The sequence below is a fragment of the Musca domestica genome, unplaced genomic scaffold (assembly GCF_030504385.1).
Source record: "Musca domestica strain aabys unplaced genomic scaffold, Musca_domestica.polishedcontigs.V.1.1 39, whole genome shotgun sequence".
Lineage (NCBI taxonomy): Eukaryota > Metazoa > Arthropoda > Insecta > Diptera > Muscidae > Musca > Musca domestica.
In genome coordinates this window covers 8,605,957-8,623,312 of record NW_026712326.1, presented here as the reverse complement: position 1 = coordinate 8,623,312, position 17,356 = coordinate 8,605,957, and the positions used below count along the sequence as shown (strand labels likewise).

Sequence of the window (17,356 nt, the reverse complement as noted above, 5' to 3'; positions counted from 1 at the left end):
GATCAAGTCGCTTCTTTACTTTTCGAACCATTTCTGCTGATGTTGCTGTTTTCTTCCGTCCACTTCCTTGACGTCAGGCTACGCTACCAGTAACGAACTATGGTACGAGATACAAAAGATGTATTCACATTTAGATGCTGGAATGCTCTAACGATATCCACTTGTGGTTTTCCAGCCAAATATAAAGAAATTACACTTTCAAGCTTGAATTCCATTACGAATAACTTTTTTTCTGGAAAATTCTCACCAAAATGCTTTTGTACGCTTGCAAACAATATAATGAGCTGTCACTTAGCTTAGAAATGACAATCTCACCCTGATATTTCAGAAAAGTGTTCAGTTGACTTTGAGTCTCTGCATCTTGGTACATTTACTTTTGCGAAGATTTCCGCCCCATGCCGTTTTCCATCTAAGATCCATCGGTCCATCCATATTGTGCCTTTAGCATTTTCCTCCCACATGGATATCTTACCCACATGTCATCTGATGTTCTATAGCTTTAGTCTCATCAGTCCATCGTGTTTCGGATAAACATGATTCTGAGTCAGGCTCAGCTATGTTGTTTTACATGGCATCAACACATGCAAATGAAGAGTTTAAATTTTAAATACGATTGTTGATGTATAAACATTTAAATGTCTTACCTGTATCGTTTGTCTTATCTTCACACCATAAGTCGAAATTAAAATGGGATAGTTCATATCAAAATCTATCTCCATTTACCTGACCCAGCAACAATGCCCTTGAAACGTAATCAGCATTGGAGTTATCCCCAGTCGTCGAGGCTGTGACTGAGCTAGATTGATAATTAACATTAAGTTTGAAATTTGTATTAGATGACATTGTAAACATTAATTTTAATTGAAACTGTTTCATAAAATTTAGTTTACTTTAGTAGAAGTCCAGGCTCCCTTGGTTAACTTTTGTTAAAAAGTATGAAATATATAGAAATTGACGTGTACGGTTTAATCATTGTTTTTAATTTATTATTTCCAAAGACATAACTTATCTACACTTTAAATCTTAATTTATTATTAAGAATAGTAGTATTTAGTCTTATCATATTAAAAATATTAATACTTCATAGTCTATGCCAATGGCCCCTTAAGGCCAAAGCGTATTTTTTTCAACATCTTGATGTTATTCTAGTTAAGGATTTCTGTTTAAATCTTTGTTTTAACTTATTCATTATACGTATATTTTTTTAAACAAATGTATGTATATGAGGAAAAAATACTTTTAGTTTTCAAAATTTCATATCTTGGTTTAGAGATTTATATATACATTACGTATGTATCTAAACACAGTATAATAGTAACAAAATAAAAGTCTTAGGGTTCAGATTTACAAGTAGTAGTTAACTAAGCGCTTTTAAAGCAATTTCAGTTTCTTTTGTGTGTATGTGTGTGTGTGGAATGTTTTGTGTGGTAGTTCAAAACGTGGAATGTGAAATATAGTATTCTTAACTTAATTTTGTGATGTCTTTTAATCTTCTTCAGTCAGTTCGGTTGAAAGCATTTGATCTAAATTTGCCGAATGATCGCCATTGATCATATGCCTTGAATCACCATCATTATCGGTAGTTGTTGATGACACATCATCTGTATCGCTGTCATCGTCGTCTTCATCATCATCGTCGTCGTCTTCATCATCATCGTCATCCTCCACAACGACGTTTTGTGATTCAATATCTTGTTGGTCGGATTGAGATTGGTGTTGCATTTGTTCGTCGTGTTGTTGCAGTTGTATTTGAACACCATCTTGTTCATCGTTGTTTTCAGCATATTCTAGTTCATTATCTTGGGGTTCCTGGGTTTCTTCCTCATCATTTTCTTGACAAGCGACACCAGTCTCATTATCCTGCACCATCTCTTCGGTAGAAAACTCATTTTCATGGTGCTCCAATTCTTGATCCATATCATCTTGGGAATCATTTGCATCCTCATTATGCATATTTTGTTCTTGGCTCTCTCCCAAATTTTGTAATTCTTCGTGTTCAATTAGTTCTTGATTGGAATTGGAATTTAAATGTTGTTCTTCCATGTCATTTCTCCTGGCACCACTCGCTATGCTGCCCATTAAATCTTTGATAGATTTTACAATTTCGTAGGTTTGCAATTGAAACGTTTCCATGATCATACGATCCTGCTGCACTTGGAATTCATGTTCTTTCTGCAACAATTCATGTTGCTTTTCAAAGAATTCTCTCATCATTTGGCTCTGAATCTGACGCATATTTGTGCTCAAGTCACTTACGACATTTTGTAGATGTTTTCCATAGCGTCTGCTGTCGTCTTTTTGGTTAGGAAGTTGTTGCGGTTGAATGGCAGGCATATCCTCCTCATCATCACTAGGAATTTTTCGGAATTTCGTGGGCGTGTTACGTTGTTGCTGCGACCAATCAAGTCTACGTTTACGATAAACTCCATTTGGCAAAGTTTGACCATTTACCATTGCCGTCTCACGTTGGCATCTTTCCTGGGATTCAGACAATTCCATACGAGGTGGTGAAAAGGATTCATCTAAATCGGGTATTAATCTCTCTGGCCTTAACGAATATGGAGTTTTGCGCATTGGCACTTGTTTCAACTTGGGATAGTTGTTGGAAGGTGAGGACGATGAAGCACGACTTGTTTGGAGATCTTTCAAAAAGCGTATGGTAGCTGTAGATGTTTGTATCTCATTTGGAGCCAAAGATAGTTTGGGTAAAATTTTCTTCTGTATAGCCATCTTTGTGGGATTATTGTTGTTGGGAGTTTTAGCGGCCACATTGGGAATACTAGTAATTTGTATCTGCCTCGGAGATGGTGGCATTGTGAGTGGTGGTGGCGGTCGACTTGCTGTCAAAGCATTGCTTGTGTTGGGAGCTTTAGCAAAAGGAGCTACTCTCAGTGGTGGCAGTTGTTGAAGATTTGGTGGACCTGTAGTCGACGGTGATAATGTGGTGGCATTTGGTGTGGAAGTAGCTGCCGGTAAAATCTTTGGTTTTGGTGGTCGTCCCCGACCTCTGTGTGGTATTTCTAATGTTTTGATCGTTTGATTCTCGGTAATTATGTTTGTTGATTTATCGGGTATTTGTATTTTATCCCTTGTGCTGTTTATATTTTGTTTATCATTCAGCGGATCAGTGGTGTTGTTTTCCACAGCATTATAACCTGCAAATGAAAGATGGTAAAATTAAAATAAGATTTTAATTTATAAAAATTACGGTTCCTTACCTGTATCGCTTGGCTCATCCTTAACCAGACCCAAGCTAAAACCAAAAATGGGATGAGCCATATCAAAATTATTTTCTGTTTGATTACTTTCAGTTATAGCTGTTTTTGATGCTGGCCCATCAAGACTGGCCCTTGAAACATGGCCGGCATTGGAATTATCCCCATCCATCGAGGCAGTGGTCGATGTACCACATTCACTCATTCCCTGATTATATGTGGTAATCATTAGATGAATTGTCTCATAGACTTCTTGTGGTATCATCCGTGGTATTACACCATTACGACGCGATGTCATGTAGGTGCTTTTTAAAAATTTCCATTTAGTCCATATTTGGACATGGGATTTCTTTATGAAGCCATTTTTATGCATTATTGCTGCCACATCTTTGAAGACATTTTCACTTTTGACCGTCTTGTCGTTGAGCTTTTCCAAGGCTTTGGTTTGTTGCATTACCGCAAGCATTTCCATGACTTCATCGTTACGCCATAAGTTACGCTCGGCCCGTTCTTTGCTGTTCGAACCACCACTACTATTGGCCATGTCAACACTTTGCTTTCCCGAATTGGCCATTGGTGTTAGAAGAGCATCCACATCACCTATGACACCATTTCCTGCGGCAGCTGTGCTCAACAATTGATTGATGTGGCTGTGTTGTGGCATTTTCTTAAATATTGGTTTTATTTCGATGCTGGAATTTGGGAATTTCTTTACGGATATGGAACTGCCATTGGAATGTTTTTGTCGTGGAATTAACATTGAATGTAATTTGAAAGGACGCTCAGCGTTCTTTACGGAATGTTGCTGCAATTAATGAGGAGATGAATGTTAGTTTAGACCCAGTTAACAATATGTATAAAGTTTCTAACAAAAAAGAACTGGAGCAGATATGTCGCTGCTTTCAGACTGATTATGAGAAGTTTGAAATCTGATTCATATTAAGTAAACAATTTTCCTTTGTCCAGAGACTCACAATGAATGTTGTTCTAGAATAATTCTTACTCTGAAACATTCCCCTAAAAATGAGGTATAAAGGGAGATATCGACTCGGATTGGATGCGTGTTAAATTAACAGTAATATATAATTAAAATAGTATCCCAGCCTTGAGTTATGATTATTCAAACTGTTGACTGTTTATAGAGGAGGTTTCCAAGCAGTTGGCCAATATTGACCAATTCGTATCTGACCAAAGACTGATATAATTATTACAACGTGCCAGATTTTTACTATATCGACTACTTTCCATGCTTTATATGAGATATGTGTAATTTTTTGGAAAATGTGGAATTATGCGTGACGTATAGATATAGCGAACCGAAGTATTCCATTTTCAGATTTCGTATAATTCAGATAAAAATATGAACAATTTGAAGAAAATCGAACGTTTATGTCCAATTGTTCCAATTCCGATAAATTACATATTTATATCAGATTTCTGGTTAAGGGAAATATTTACAATCGCCGACTTGTTTCGCAAGTTATGACAGATATAAGTATAATTGTGATCCTTGTGAGTTATCAGAAGGGGTTGGCAGATGTATATAATTTTCACAACAGATCTTGTTTTGATGGAAATATTGAGATGTGCCAAGTCTGAATGTAATCAGACTTTATTTCGCGTTTTATGAGCTTCATGGGTATTCAAAATGTTGATACTTTGTGGGGGAGGTACCAGAAGGAGTGGACCGATGTATCTTATCTTTACACCAGGGCTAATAAAAAACAAGTAAGCAAAGGCTACAGTCGAGCGGGGCCGACCGTTGAAGATATCGAAAGAATTCCACAAGATATTGTGACAAATAATAAAAGAAAACCATCAGGTTTCGTTCTCTAATTTTCGAATAATAGCAACTTAAACTTATTTGCTCATTTCCAAATTATTGGTAAATGTTGCACGTAAAAGGTCTTCCTAGATCTGGAACCAATATTTCCCAAAGACCTATAATCTTTCAGAAGTGGCAAAAGATTAACATTTACTATTGGTTTTTGACTGAAACGCATCTACATGAGATACAGACATTTGACTATATTCTTCTACGAAATCAGCGTTAACGAAATAGTCAGAAGTGCGTCTTTCCTGTATTTGTCCAAAAAGTCACTGGAATGGACATTTTCGTATTTTGTCTACAAAAGCTGTGCGTGAGGGTCGGGCGATAATTACGACCTGCTGACAATTTTGCAGTTTTTTGGTCCATTTCAACCCCTCTCCAAAAAGAGTAGGCTTCTATTCTGACCCTCATCTTATACCCATGCAAACTTTCGTAAGGATCGGGCCATAAATGCGGTCTGTATATGATATCCTGATATCCTAACTACTTAGTTTTGTTAGCTGTAGAAATATTACCAAATGTTTAATTCAAAATGAAAATATGTCAAAAATATGACAAAATTGAAAAAATATGAGAAAATTTTACAAAATCAATATTTTCATCTTTAGATAGATATTTTTATGCGATTTTTTTAGACCTTTTTTCTTTCCTGCCAAGAGGCCATTCTGAATTAATGAGAACTGTCGAAATCAGTTCAGCCGTTCTCGACATATAAGAGATCTTTCAAGCATATCTTCTTTGATAGACATATATATCGCACATATTTTGCTATATATCCGATTTGTTGGATGTTAACATCAATGTAAAGGTCAGAAGTAACCTTGTCATGGCTTCGTGATTTCGCCGGGATTTAAAATATTCGCGGTTTAATGAAAAATTTTGAATTTTTTCAACACAAAAGATATGGTCTATTTTACCCGCTAAATATTATCCGATGACCACCCAAATCGGTAGGCTTCTTTCCTGTCCTAAACTCTAGCTACATGCGAAATTCCGCGTCGATTGGTGTATAATTGCGACCTGTATAGCTACTGCAAAATCCAACATTTTTTCAGTATTTGGTCCATTTCAACCCCTAAACATTTGGCGATCATCTCCAAAAGAAATAGGCTTCTATTCTGACCCGAACCCCACCTTCGTGCAAAATTTCGTAAGGATCGGCCCATAATTGCGACCTGTAGAGTGATTACAAATTAACATGGACAGACGGACAGACGGACGGACGGACATACATAGCTAGATCGGCTCAGCTCGGCGAGCTAGGAAGATCCATATATACTTTCCTATATGGGAAACCAATATTTCGAGGTGTTACATAAATTCTGGCCCAATCAAACTTATAATACCCCCAACACATAGTGTTGTAGGGTATAAATATTGTGATGTGTGAAATATGACGAGAATCTGATGCTTGTTTCGGATTTGATGATCGTTTCGGTTGTTCAAAATTTTCACCCTTTGTGGGGGAGGTACCAGAATGAATGCTCTTGTATTGATATAAATATTGAGATGTACCAAGTTTCAATGAAATTGGATGTTAATTTCGTGTTTTATGAGCTTCATGGATATACAAAATTTTGACCCTTTGTGGGGGAGGTAGCATATCCCATTTTTACACCAGATCTTGGGGTAATAAAAATATTGTGATGTGTGTAATTTGAAGACAATCGGACACTTTCATCACATTTTATTAGAGTTATTATTATTCAAAATGTTAACCGTTTGTGGGGGAGGTACTGGATGGAGTTGCCCGATATTGTCCATTTTCGCACCTGGTCTAGCGCTAATACCAATATTATGGTTTGCAAAGTTAGAGCAAAATAAAATTATCCTTTCTCTTTCTGTGCAAGAAATTATTTTCTTTGAAAATGTTGACATTTTGTGCGGGGAGGTACCAGAAGAAGTGGATCGATATTTCCATATCCAAACTCGATCCAAGTTTGACAATAATATTACGATGTACCAAGTTTGGGACAAATCGGATACTTCATTCGAGAGTTATCGTGCGCACCAGCCAACCAGACGGACGCACATCGCACATTTTAAGTAACTTTGCGCTGCAAACTTTTAAAACGCCGATAGACGTGTGTTCTTTCATAGCTCCACTTTCATAATCTGCTGGATTTTTTGAAAAAATTTGAAAAAATTGAATTTTGTGCAATTGAACTGTGCACTTTTAAAAATGGTTTAATCGTTTTTTAGTCATAGCTTCTTCTATTAAATTTTTTGTCTTTTGAACATAGATGGTGCACAATTCCTCCCATCAATTCCATACATTCCCGATTCATGTGTTTCATAAGCAAATACACATTTGGCAACCCTAGCAAATTCAACTAATATTGAAAAAATTATTCATTAAAAAAAATTAAATTACCAGACACTCAACTTACTGCAAAAATTGCCTATTTCAGAACCGCGACAGTGATGCGTACAATGATTTCACTTGATAACGGCTAAAGATTAGTAATGAAAACATTTTAATATCTAAATAATTAAATATTATTTGATATGGAATTTTCATTCAATACAACACAAATTCATTCGAAACACAACACACAAAAAACTAAATGGATTCGTTTTATTTTTGCTTGTTTGTTAAACAGCCGCCTGCCTCTCTGTCGATTTGTGTGCGGTGCTCTGTTTGAAATTCAATGGCCACGAAAAGGGAGAAAGAGAGAGTGTGGCAAATGGTTTACTCTCTTAAATGTGCGCCAATTTTTCAACTCCATGTAAATTTGTTGTTTCTCTTTGAAAACAGAGAGCCATTTACACGTGATTTTTTCCAAACAACACCTGAGACTGCGAACAACAATTGCAAACAAGAGTCACACCAAAAAGGGCAAATCAAATAAATCTCAGAATTTTACGGAAGAAAAAAAACAATTACTTTTCTTTTTCATTTCTTTTGTTGCAGGAAATTATTTTTTTAAATCACTTTGCTCACAAAATCGTAGTACCCACCTACAATTTAATTTCAAACACTTTGATAGATTTTTTAATTTTTTTCAAAATGCCTGCATATTTTTTTTTGTAATTTTTTATCTCAAAATTAAAGTGGTTGAAAAAAGACCTACCGACAACGATGAACAACGTACGCCAACTGAAATATTTTGAGAAAACTTCGAAACCAATCAACAACAGTACGAAAAAAACATACCTCGTCTCCTCTGATACTGGCCTGGCCATCCAGCCAACCAACCAACCACCACCGAAAATCGTATTCAAAATATCAACGCCAAGTCAAACATAAAAACACCAACATTTTTAAATTAAATAAAAACAACGAAGAGGTATAGAGAAGACGAAAAGCACAAATATGGAAAAGAAACGAGCCGATTTCAATACGGTTCGTAATGAAAAAAATCTTTCGTCAAAAATGGTTATGGTTACGAAAAAACGAGAACGAAAGATAGTAAAGGAAAAAATTATATTATGATGAGTAGTTGCTATATACAAATGTATGTATGTGAGTATGTTTGTGGGCAAGTACATAACTTGTAAAAAAATCAAAATAATGTTGGAAAAATACGAGATGAATGTTTGCCTGCTTTTGTAGAGAAAAATGAAAGCATGTTGGGTACCTATATTTATTTCAAATTTGTTAAACCAATACATTCATAGCTTAGCATATTCGACATTCTTTAGTGTATTAGTCACTCATTGGCGTCTAAATTAATTATTCTAGTATATGAATTGGTAAGGCGAATAAAATTTCCCGGATATAGGTGCCTACGTACATTTGCATGTTTATAAGTATGTCACTTTCCATATGGACAAAAGCATCCCAAAAATCACTGAACTTGAATTTGGCAAAAATGTTGAGTAATGAAATTCAAATTCATACAAATTTCCAAAACCACGGGAGAAAATATCTGGTTATAAAAGAGGAGGTGCGTGTAAAAGAGCCGTTGCACAGTGTTGCTCCAGTGCAAAAAAATTAAAAAAAATGAGAAAACGAAATATAAATAATTAATTTTTTGGAGAAGACTTTTAAGCGCGCCTATTAATTTTTAAATTTAAATGAAAGGCTATTCTTTATACATACATAACATACATAGACATATATAACTATATAATAAAATAATAATAATCCTATATAGAAAAAAACAGTTTTACATATGACTGTAACATTGTGTGTATACAAGTCTTTAAGGCCAGATTACACATATATTGGAGTAATATGTAAAGTGTATTTATATTTTACAATTTTATAGCATACATTAAGGAGCTCTTAACAATTCTTAAACTAAAACGATATATAGTATAGCGTATATACTATGATAAATTCATTTGTATTTTTTACCCTTCATCATACTGTGGAGGGCATATTAACTTTGTCGTACCGTTTGTAACTCATCGAAATACTTATGATAGACCCAACAAGGTATATAATTCTGGATTAGCATAAAATTCTAAGTCGATTTAGCGATGTCCGTCTGTCTATTGTAACCACACTATCTTTTGAAGGAATTGATATAGAAGGATAACATTTTGCCGTCGTATGCAGGTTAGACAATATAACGGTACTTCCAAATATTCAGTATTTTGATGATTTAAGCGAAATTATTTCAAATTTCGTATTTAAGTTGATAATGGGTATTTCAGCCTATGAAAGAAAATCGCGTATGCAGGTTAGAGTATTAGAATAGCCCCCATGTAACCATAACTCTCGATATTCGGTATTTTGATGATGTTAGCGTTATTATTCAATGTCTCAAATTTTTTGTATCAAATTATATATACTCTCCCCATATGGATAAGGATTTAAAATCCGTCGAAAAATGATTTTTATACTTTCATCCATATGGCTAGAGAGGGTATATAACATTTGATACGACCAAAACGTGCCTCATCCAAATAACGGTTTTAGACCCTAGGTCTATTTGGACCAAATACGTTTTAGGACATTTGGAGTCGATCTAGCGATGTCCGTCTGTCTGGCTGGTGTGCACGACAACTTTCGAAGGGATTATCCGATTTGGTCCAAACTTGGTACATCGTAATATTATTTTCAAACTTCGATCAAATTGGTACCTAACTCACAAAAGTTCGAAATTTTCAAAAACTATTTTACTGCACAGAAAGGGAAAGAATAATCCAATTTTGCTCCAACCTAGACCTAGTATTTGTATCCAAGCCAATCCTAGTATTTGCATCAGTGCTAGATCAGGTGCGTAAGTTTTGGATAATTATAACTCGTATAAAATGTGATGTAAGAGTACGACTATCTTCAAATTACACACATCCCAATATTTTTATCGACACAAGCTCTGATGTGAAGATGGAATATATCGGTCCACTCCCCCTGGTACCTCTTCCACAAAGGGTCAACAATTTGAATATCTATTAAGTTCATAAAACTCGAAATTAACACCCGATGCCATCAACATCGTGAATCTCATTATCTTTATCAACAAAAGGCATGATGTAAATATAGCATATTTCGATCCAATCTTTCTTGCAGCTATGGACCAAGTAATTGTCAAGAAAGATTTCCTAGTTTAAGTAACGGCAAGTATTCGTATTTTATCGTTTGCACATGAGGTTGTTGTGTTAGTGGAAATATTGGGATGAAGTATTGAAGAGAATTGGATGTTTTTTTTTGCATTATTGGGTGGTGTATCAAAGGGGGGGGGGGGGGGGGGGGGGGGTCGATATTGCTCATCTCCGAACTCGATCTAAGATTGATAATAAAATTACGGTACGGGTATATTAAGTCTGTCATTCCGTTTGAAACACCCCTAAATATTTCTCGTAGACCCCATAAAGTATATATATTCAGGACCAACATAAAATTCGAAGTCGATTTAGCGATGTCCCTCCCTTGAAATAACAATGCCGTCCACATTATCTGATGTAGATCTTTGAAATTTTACACAATAGTTTGTATTGTATGGTATGGTTGGTATTGAAGATTGGTTAGCGTTTCCGTAGAGCCCGGTATTTCGGTATTTTGATGATTTTGTCTACATTTTTGCGGGTAATTCTTTTAAGTTTGATATTTAAATTTTTACTGGGTTCTACCTCCGGTGGCAGAACAAAGTCTATATACGATCACGTTTTCTAACGGATTTGTATAAGATTTGTTATTTGTAGCTTATAATGGGTACTACCACCAGTGTCAGAATATTGTCTATATTGTTCCACGGTTCCATGTGGCTCCTATATAACGGTACCACCCGATTTTCGGTATTTTGATGATTTCCAAGAAATTATTTTTTTTTGGAATTTTCAGCAAAAAATTAACGCTTTCGGTTCATAAATCTGCACACACATTAAATAACTATAATAACTATTCTTCATACACACAGCCCACCACAGTGGGGCTAATTTTTATTATTTATTATTGATCAATTCATATAACTAATTTTCTAAATTCCAACTAATTTTCTAAATTCCAAGACATCTTTCAGATGTCTAAACCATCCTTGTATTTATGTTTATGATATTTTCTATTGATTCCCTCTCTTACCTCTGTGGAAAATGATTTGTCTGCATCCTGTTTTAAATACCGACTTATTTGCTGCAGTTGTTGTGTTCTTTGTACTTCTACTTGAAGTTTGACCGGTTCAATATGGAATATTGGCAATTGCATGTAATAATTACAGAATAATGGGGTTCTTTTCTCCATTCATCTCTTAGACTCAATTCACAAATTCTCTTAACACAATAATAGTTCTCTATTATTCTCTTTACCGTTTTTTGAAGAAGTCAGTTAACACAAATAACCAATATTCGAATTTCGCATAGAATCTCACACGCACAAGGAATTGCCAAGAAAAATAATGCGAAATTGCAGTGAATATAAAATAATCAAAATATTCTTTTTTGGTAAGTGTTCACGTTTTTTTTCAGATGCCAAAAATATGGAAGCGAAAATGTCATACTATCCGGTAAGAGAGTGTGTCAGTGTCAAAATACAACAATATAACAAACATTAATATACTATCAAATGGTTTCATTCAATAACAAAATATTATTTTATATATTTTTATACTTTATAGGTACCTTAAAAATGTCATAGGAAAAAATCAACGAAGTTTTGTTATTCTAAAAATAGCACCTCATTGCTCACTTTGGTAGGTTAAAGTTCGTTCATGACATTGCTAAATTGTCCTTTTTAAAATGCTAAAGTTCATAAAAGTTTTGAAATTCGATCCGTAAATTTGACAAAATACAAAAATAAAGATTTAAAAATATTTTATTTATAGCTCATTTGTATGAAATAAATTTTGATTTAACATTTGGCAAGTTCATTGAACGACGTCATTATGCCAAAAAAAAAAAAAATGGTTGTGTCTCTTTATTTGGCGTCCAATTAAACGAAAATATGGTCATGGCAGCAATGCCAATTTTGCGGAAATAAAAAATCGCAATGTTTTTTGTTATCAGCAAAGAATTAATTAGGCTTGGTGCAAAAATATGACAAAAATGCATTGGATATCATAAAAATGTATGGAATACCGAAGATACCCTAAAATAAAATTAAATATTATTTAAACATTTCAAAAAATTAATAAAAATTCAGAATAATGCAGGAAATCTTAATTTGAATTGATAGTACTATACAATTTAATGTTAGAAGATTATTTCATAAAAATGTTGACTGCGACGGAGCCTCAGATGGTTCATCTCCTTAATCCAAATTTCGCATACACATTTCAACATTTCGGCTGTATAGACATGAGCTTTAATATTGCACCACAAATAGTAGTTTAAAGGCGTCAAAATATAACGATCTAGCCGTTCAATTTACCGGTTAGGAAGAGAAATAAAATGTTCACAAAACTAGCCTTTCAATAAGTCCATGTTACGCGTGCTGTGTGCCATGTGTTAATATCACTAGACATGCTCTTGCATTTTGGGCAAAAAAAGTTACAGTTAGGTTATGATTCGCAGCATCTTTGAAGAAGTACGCTCCAATGATGCCACCAGCCCATAAAAAGCACAAATCTGTGGCTGTGACAATTTGTAATGCTTCTGGCTGATCGTTACTCCAAAATCGACAATTCTGCTTATTTATTTGAGCCAAAAATGAGATCTTAACAGATCATACAATTTGATAATAAAATTCAATGATTCGTTAGCGTTGTTAGTTTTCAAGAAGTTACATTTTTAAATTATAGACCAAAAGAAACAAAAAAAAAAAAAAAGAAAGAGAAAACAAACACTTAAAAAAAAGGTTGAAAAAAAGCTACATAGCGAATATCGGTTGGTACAGTAATATAAGGGCTATACAAAGCGCGTGTCTGTATTGCCAGAGAAGGGATATTGCGAACAAGAAATTCGGATTAAGAGGTAATTTTCTGTCGTGAAAAGTGGTACCTGTTACGAACTCCAAATACAAAAATTTACACAACTACGTCAAAAAATGTAACATAAATAATCAAAATACCGAATAGGTCCAGTTAAATGGGGACTATACGAAAATCTGGAAGATATTTTCGACACACTAGTGAAGATAATTTTTAAAACTAGTGCGTATTATTTAAATATCATATTAAATGGAATATTCAACTCTCAACTTTTCCATTTTCCTTTGAAACGTCTTGCGAATTAATAAAAACAGGGAAAAAAAGCAGTAAGTTCGGCCGGCCCGAACTTTGTATACCCTCCACCATTTGGAACGAATTTGGAAATATTGGGGTCTACACGAAGGCATGGACCTGCATAGCCATTGTTTGTCATAAGCCATTTCCATATTCAAATTAGAAACTTGAAATAAACGGTGGATGATGTAGCTAAAATCTTCTAAATACAGAATATAGGGAGGTACCGTTACGAAAACCTGAACCTGCATAGACAGGCTGTAGCATTCATTATGAACTTCAAATACGACATCTCAAAAAATTTCAGTGAGTTTTGTACCTAAAATCGTCAAAATATCGAAAATAGGGAGCCTATACGAAGACCTGGACCCGCATAGACAATTTTCTGCCACAGACTGTAGATCCCATTACGAACTCTAAATACGTAATTTGAAACTACTGAATAATGATTCTAAAGTCATCAAAATACCGAATATAGGGAGGTACCGTTATATGGGGGCTATACGAAGACCTGGACCTGTATAGACAATTTTCTGGCATAGACTGTAGTTCCCCTTACGAACTCAAAATATGAAATTTGAAACTATAAGGTGGATATGCAATATCGTGGAACTATATACACAATACTCTTCCATGGGGTAAAGTACTCAAAATACCGAATATCGGGGGTACCGTTATATGGGGGCTATACGATATCGTGGACCGATATAGCCCATATTCGAACTTGACCAGCCTGCAGAGGAAATACTGATTTGTGCAAAATTTTGGCTTTCTATCTTTATTCGTTTTGACTCTAGCGTGATTACAATAAACGGACGGACAGGCCAAAATAGTCTTAGAATTTTGCGCTGATCAAGAATATATATACTTTGTTATGTATATTATATATTATTATTTTGGTGGAGGGTATAAAAAACGCTATAATGACAACTCTGTTTATAAGATGTATCTCCTCCAGTGACAACGACGTCCAATAAAACGAAAGGTGCAAACAACCGAATCAAAAGATGACAATGAGAAAATATAGAGTGCGGGGAGCAATGCTCAAATCTCTTCGAAGAACCCCAAAGAGAAAGAGAACAATTTATTGCACAACTAATATAAATAACCAACATTGCGGATAGTTGTTCCCCCTAAGATGAAAAGAGGGGGCAAGGAAATCAACCAACAACTGTAGTTGGCTGGCGAGTGTGTGTAATTGTGTGTGGTGTTTTGGGATAAAGAACCAAAGAACCACAGCGAAAATACCTATTATAAAAAAAGAAAACATTTTCAACTTACCCAAAAAATTCTTAAATTTTTTCAAACAAATTTTGTTTTATTTATTTGTCACTAATTGTTGTAAGTTTTCCAGTTCACTAATTTTATTCAATACTGTTATTAACTGTGTTTCTAGATTTTTGCTACATGGCCTCAATTGGCGACTTTGAATTTTTTTCAAACCGAGTTATGGAAATGAATGAAGAAAATGTGAGAAGAAAATCGACATCTTCCTGGTTGTATCTATGAATCAAAACTGATTTGAAAAAGAAAAACTTGCCGGTTTGGATGCCAAATACAGATACATACACAGGCACAACTGGAGACACACACACACAGAAGCACGCACACACACACAAACGAAACATTCGGAATATCGTATTCAACGAAAATGTTTTTCTGTGCAGCCAGAAAAGAATGTAGAAAAAAATGGGGAAAAGAACCATGAAACTCAACTCAACACAAAACGTTTGCGGAAAAAAGTAACGAAAAGCCCAAATTTTTTCTACTTGCTGTTTTTCTTCTTCTTCTTCTATTACTAGTTTTTTTCTTTCTTCGTGTTACAAATGGGCCGCTGAGACAAATGTTGGTGGCTGTTGGTCTGATCCGTCATCCCAGTACCTAGTCGCTGTTTTCAATTCGATTTGAGTTTGTAATTCATTTCATTACCTCCTCTATTCCGACATTCTGTTTTCATTACTATTTCAATTTGTATCCGGGCTTGTGCTCAAAACAGAGCGAAAATCAGTCAGTCAGTCATTCATATGTTTGTTTTTTTTTTTTTTTCATTTTTGTGTTGCGTTTTAGAATTCGTTCAGTTTTTTTGCCCATGCCGCCGACGAACGTCGTAGCGCAGAGCAGAGTATCGAATGTGAAAGACGAGTATTGAAACGAAAACCTTTTGAAGAGCGTTTGGGCGGACGGTAGATAATAATCATTGTAGATAAAGATAAATAGATAGATATGTAAGCACGTGCGTACGAATATGGGTGATTTCATTTGACTGTGGCTGTTAAGACAACCTACAGCCATACAGAGGTGGCAATTTTTCAAAAATTAAAAAAATAATATTGGAACATTTTTAAGATCTATGGGAAAGTTTTCGATAGAAAAATTCATGAAATCTTTCAAATGCGTCTCAAATGGACCATCCGCTTTGATAAAAGCCTTCCAACATTGCAGCCGATATCTCACGGATAAGTAATGCGAAGCTGTTTTCCAATGGGTCGATTGGAATCGGACTCATCTTTATAGACATGAGTGTTAACATAGCCCCATAAAAGTAGTCTGAAGGCGATAAATCCCACGATCTCGGCGCCCAATTGATGCTAGCCCTCACTATTCACAGTTATGTTACGTTTCATAGCATCTTTGAAGAGATACGGTCCAAACATACCACCAGCCTATAAACATCAATATTGCGAGCTTTTTTGCTTTTTATACCCTCCACCATACATAATATGGAGGGTATGTTAAGTTCGTCATTCCGTTTGTAACTCATCGAAATAATAATTTTAGACATAACAAAGTATATATATTCTTCATCAGCGTAAAATTCTAAGACGATTTTGCCTTGTCCGTCCGTCTGTTGTAATCACGCTACAGTCAAAACGAATTAAGATAGGAAGCTGACAGATCAGTCTTTTTTGTGCAGGCAGATCAAGTTCGAGATGGGGTATATCGGTCCAATATGTGTATCCCCCATATAACGGTACCTTCTGATATTCGGTATTTTTTCATGATTTTAGCCACATTTTTCGATGGAATTTTCTGAAAAACAACTCAATGAGTTTCTTCTGAATAATTTGCCCCCTTGGAACAAAATTGTCTATATGGGTCCGCGATATTGTATATTCCCCATATAACGAAACCTCCCGAAGTTCGGTATTTTGATGATTGTAGCTACATTTTTCAATCGAATTGTCTGAAAATACACACAAAGAAAAGAATTGTCTATACAGATCCATGATATCGTATATGACACATATAAAGGTACCCCGTTATTAAGCATTTTGATGACTTTAGCGACATTTTTGGAGTAGTTTCAAATTTCGTAATTAAATTTTAATGCTCTAATGAGTACTACAACCTATGACGGAAAATTGTCTATGCAGGTCCACGTCTTCGTATAGCCCACATATAACGGTATCTCCCTTTATTTGGTATTTTGAAGATATTAGCAACATTATTTACCGGAATTGTTTCAAGTTTCATATTTGAAGTTCGGAATCGGTACTATAGCCTATGACAAAAAATTACTTATGCAGGTCCTCGGCTTCGTATAGCCCCCATAAAACGATTTTCATTTAAGTGCTGTTTAGGACGGATTTTTTTGAAATTTTTGAAGATCCTTCAAAATGGTGAAGTATATTCAAAGTTCCACCCGGTCGAACTTAGCTTATTTTTTACTTTTTTACTTACCAATTGAGACAAAACTGAGCTTCGTCGCTGACCACAAGTAGCGCTCGATAAACTTTCTTACACATAACTGTGCAGCTTAT

At 35.0% G+C, this 17,356-nt stretch overlaps 1 protein-coding gene across 6 annotated transcripts; it reads right to left on the bottom strand.

The window, feature by feature from the left end:
• Positions 1 to 959: 959 nt before the first annotated feature.
• LOC101898551 (homeobox protein 12) lies at positions 960 to 15,512 on the bottom strand. Of its 6 annotated transcripts, none has more exons than XM_011295054.3 (3): positions 14,877 to 15,512; positions 3,219 to 4,020; positions 960 to 3,155 (listed from the first exon to the last, which is right to left on the bottom strand). In XM_011295054.3, exons 2-3 carry the CDS (start codon positions 3,973 to 3,975, stop codon positions 1,486 to 1,488), a joined length of 2,427 nt encoding a protein of 808 aa, XP_011293356.2. In that variant the 5' UTR covers positions 3,976 to 4,020; positions 14,877 to 15,512; the 3' UTR covers positions 960 to 1,485. The 6 variants fall into 6 exon arrangements, with proteins under 6 accessions (XP_011293356.2, XP_005185600.2, XP_011293358.2 ...); XM_005185543.4 differs by lacking the exon at positions 14,877 to 15,512 and adding an exon at positions 8,204 to 8,357; XM_011295056.3 differs by lacking the exon at positions 14,877 to 15,512 and adding an exon at positions 8,121 to 8,195.
• Positions 15,513 to 17,356: the final 1,844 nt, after the last annotated feature.

Coding starts and splice junctions, on each gene's coding strand:
- LOC101898551 (XM_011295054.3), bottom strand. CDS start 3,975: ATGTTAATTCCACGACAAAAACATTCCAATGGCAGTTCCATATCCGTA. Junction 3,156..3,218: donor GGATGAGCCAAGCGATACAG/GTAAGGAACCGT, acceptor TTTCATTTGCAG/GTTATAATGCTGTGGAAAAC.